Source organism: Dendroctonus ponderosae, unplaced genomic scaffold, assembly GCF_020466585.1.
Source record: "Dendroctonus ponderosae isolate FM_Combo_2020 unplaced genomic scaffold, Dpon_F_20191213v2 Dpon_F_20191213_131, whole genome shotgun sequence".
Classification (NCBI taxonomy): Eukaryota; Metazoa; Arthropoda; class Insecta; order Coleoptera; family Curculionidae; genus Dendroctonus; species Dendroctonus ponderosae.
In genome coordinates, this window is record NW_026017436.1 from 1 (window position 1) to 4,199 (window position 4,199).

At 40.3% G+C, this 4,199-nt stretch overlaps 1 protein-coding gene across 1 annotated transcript; it reads left to right on the forward strand.

Moving 5' to 3' along the window:
* Positions 1–1,025: 1,025 nt before the first annotated feature.
* Positions 1,026–3,644, forward strand: LOC125503191 (palmitoleoyl-protein carboxylesterase NOTUM-like; the record flags this gene model as incomplete). The annotated part of the gene is made up of 8 exons (XM_048663198.1): positions 1,026–1,219; positions 1,272–1,420; positions 1,488–1,703; positions 1,764–2,045; positions 2,098–2,365; positions 2,419–2,591; positions 2,650–2,825; positions 2,883–3,644. Coding segments are annotated over 8 exons (1,644 nt in total), but the record flags the coding sequence as incomplete, so codon positions are not given.
* Positions 3,645–4,199: the final 555 nt, after the last annotated feature.

Below are 4,199 nucleotides of genomic sequence, written 5' to 3' on the forward strand. Positions count from 1 at the left end.
TTGGTTGTCGGAAAAGAAGAAAAGCATCAGCAAATATTGCAATTTTTGAGCTTTCGATTAAAAACTTCTAGTTTTGTGATCGGTTTTTCAGAAATATTCAATAATTTTCCGGAAAAAACGGAAAAACTTATTTTCGTTTTTTTCCCGAATTCGACGTTGAAAAAGGATTTTTGTAAAATTTCTTCAAAGCTATAACTTTATTTTGTAATTTTTTGCGTAAAATGCTTCCAGATTGTCAGTATTTTTAAGTGAATCTACAAAATAGACAGTTTTTGAGTATAACGTAAAGCAAGAAAAAAATTCGATCACAACTCAAAATCCACAGTTTTTAAACCAACTCTAAAGGCATATTAGGGGTGGGAGTGATTAGTTTTCCAACAAATTTATTATAAACTTACGTTTATTCCGTTCGTTTTTTAATACAAAATTAGTTAATTTTTGTCTTAAATGTGAAGCAGGAAAAATATTTTAATACTTTCTACGAAGCGACGAAGGCAAATGATGCTATAAAATTAATTTGTTGTTAATAAATGGCCTTCAAAATTAATCGGAAAACAACTTAACAAAAAAGTCAATTCTTTTCCAGCAACGAAACTGAGTTACTGCGTCTGTGCGTTGGGTTGGCGCACAAAGCCATTTGCGCAACACTGCGCCAACTCCAAAAAATTAACTGCGTTACCCAGGCCTAATTAAAGGTGGAGATTAATAACACAATTTCCAACTAGTCCGACACCATTTTTGATAAAAATTTCAACTTCTCAACGAAATAAAATAATATTCCTTCCTATAGGGTGAAACCACAGACCAAATTTCGTTGCAAGCACCTAATTTGGAGGCAGTAAAAACGCAATTTTCACCATTTCGTCATCTTCGAAACCCTCTCCTCTGACTTAATGGTGAAGGTTTCGCGCGATCAATTTTAATCAGAAAAAATAATTCTGAGCACCCCCAGAAGATACAGAAACCATTCATCCACCTCACATCCACAGCGCCGCTTTCCATTTACACAAAACATTTTTTTTTAGAGATTAGTGTGCATTTGGCTGGTTGTCAGTCCAGTGGTGTCGATTGCCGTCCAAGATGCCATTTTCTCAAACGCAATCCAGCGAGACAAAACGATTCCAAACAAAACCAGCCCAGCAACTGGAGATGTGAAGCCTTTGAAAAAGGTGTTTTTGTCCGATCGGTCTGTGACCTGCAACGATGGCTCCCAAGCAGGGTATTTGGATGGCTCAATGATTCTTCCTGCCTCTACATGCACCTTTTTTTAGGTTTTATCTGCGCAAATCGGCTCACAGCAAGAAATGGATCATTTTTCTTGAGGGCGGCTGGTACTGCTACGACCATCACAGCTGCAGGAATCGATGGGTCAAGCAGCGGCATTTCATGACTTCTTCGAATTGGCCCGAAACCCGGGAAGGTCAGTGGTTTATCAAGTCCATTTCCTCTTTGATTTACGCTAAAAATTCATTTCTTCGTATAAACAGTCAGTGGGATTCTGTCGCCCTCCATGGAGGAGAACCCGTACTGGTGGAACGCCAATCACGTGTTCGTTCCCTACTGCTCCAGCGACTCCTGGAGCGGCTCCAAAAAGCTGGATAAGCGCGGTTTGTTCAGCTTCATGGGATCGTCCATAGTTCTGCAAGTGGTCAGAGATCTGTTGCCTTTAGGCCTGGAAAACAGCACCGATCTTCTGCTAGCAGGTACGGCGTTAAAATCCTGCAATCCCCGCAGTAGGAGTTTAATCCTCAACATTGGTGCAGGCAGCAGTGCAGGCGGAACCGGCGTGATGATCAATCTGGACTTTGTGGAAGAGCTGCTGCATGAGCAGATGAACCGGACGAAAATCCGCGTCAAGGGAGTAACGGATTCTGGATGGTTCCTGGATAGAACCCCGTTTGCGCCCACCAATAAACCGGCAGTGGAGGCGATTCGCAAGGGGATGGACCTCTGGCAAGGCCGAGTGCCTAGAAGATGTCGCGAACAGTACCTGGACGAACCATGGAGGTGCTACTTTGGCTACCGGATTTACCCCACTCTTAAAGGTACTATACAGGGTGATTGAACGATAAACGTGAACTAAAAAAAATGTTTCAGTTCAACTTTTCGTCTTCCAATGGCTGTTTGACGAGGCCCAAATGGACGCAGATAATGTGGGAGCCCCCGTCACCAAACAGCAATGGGACTACATTCATAAAATGGGCGACGCGCTGCGCCACAGCTTCCAAAACGTTTCGGCTGTATTTGCACCCTCCTGCATCTCGCACTCGGTGCTCACCAAGCGCGATTGGCTAAACGTGAATATCGACGGCATTTCCATTGCGGATGCGCTCCACTGTTGGGAGCAGAAGACCAACAAACGAAGGTATGACAGGAGTAATTATTAAAAAAAAATTCAGTCTGCAGCAATTTTTTTAGGCTAAAGCGCAGAAAGAACAACAGGGGAAAAGGCAAGCGACGACAGAACAGAACCAACCGGCTGAATAAGACAATGGGGGCCACCCAAGAGGAGAGCGATGAAATTGGCGAAAACTTCGACAGAAATAAGCAGAAGAACGCACACAGAAACAGAAAACGGAAAAATAATAATGGTAGGTAATCAACTTGAAAACATAAAAACCGTTTAACTGGATTTGGGGTAAATTGCAGGAAAAAACGCAAATAGAAGAAAAGCAAATCTAATTAGACCCATGGGCAACGTTTCCAAGAACAATCTCAGCTCCATCAACCATCCAGCTTGGAGTGGGCAGCAGTCGAAGCCGCGAAATGCCTTCAACAAGAAACATTGCATCCATAGACGGTTGGAACGGTGTTCTTGGCCACAAGTAAGTCAAAAAATAGTAATCGAGTGTGAGATATTTAATGCGAATAATTTTCTTTAGTGCAACCACTCGTGCCCAAAGCTGCACAATCCGTTTACTGGCGAAGAAATGGAATTTATCGAGCTGCTGAAATCCTTCGGTTTGGACATGAACAGCGTGGCAAATGCTTTGGGAATCGACATGGAAACCTTGAACAACATGGATCAGGGCGAGTTGCTCAATCTGCTCACTCAGCAGGCAAATTAGCCGTTTGCAAAGTCGTTGTTTAGTTTTACATTGTTTGTTTCCTGCCTGAAAGTCCAAAAAGAAATTGGTTACTAAACCCACACAGTACAGAGAGTATATTATTATATGCATAAGAAATAGTTCATTTTTGGCAACGAAACATATGTCCGAAGCCTTTATTACGTGTGATAATCAATTGGCCCAAATGCAAACTCATACAAAGGGAATTTTATATAGATTTGTAGATATGTCCTGTTTAAACTTACCTGTACATATTACGATTTTATATAGTGTAAATAGTCAAAGTTATTTATTTGTACATGTTGTCTTCTTATACAATTTCGCCCTACACATTTGCATTTATTGTTTAATTGTCATTTAACTGCTTGAGACGAACGTTAGAAATTAGGCGATTTATTTATTTATTTATTTAAGTTAGACCCCAAAGACGTTTTGCTCGGATTTTAGCGCAATAGGACTGATTTTCATTCTACCTCATTTTTTTGTATATTGTTTAGGTTTTAGACTATTGATAATTATTGTTTGATAACTAGTTTATTTTCTTTTTTACTTGAATATAAATGGCACTTCACTATGCTTGTTGTCTTTAATTGCCCCTTATTTTACCTTTTTTAGCGATTTATTTCCGTTCAATTTCAATGAAGAAATTTACTCCAGCAAGGATTTTCGGAATGGTGAGGTTAGCCCATGCTACATAAAATGTTGATTAAATTTCTCAATTTTACACGAAATTTCCAATTTGCTTTAAGGGGCGCTTTCTGAAAGTTCATAGCTGATGGTTGAATTAGGCGACGGAAAATAATGCGATTCAATAACATAAACAGCAGTTTTTGGATGGGAAAGATTTAGTTTAAGGGATGGAACTTTTGCCGATTTTCGGCGAGCTTTCGGTTTAAGCTGAGTGATAAATTGCTTCTGTTCCACACAAAACCTTCACCACCATCCAAACTGGGGCCCCAAAGCACAATTTTCAACCATTTATTAAAAAGTGTAACTATTTCTAAAAAAATCACCAAGCGTACCAATGAAGTTACAAAACTGAGCGCCGTTTTCTACAGAACGTACACAAAACATCTAGCAATACACTCAGCTATCTTTTGGTCAATCCAGGTTGGGGCAGAATTTTCATAT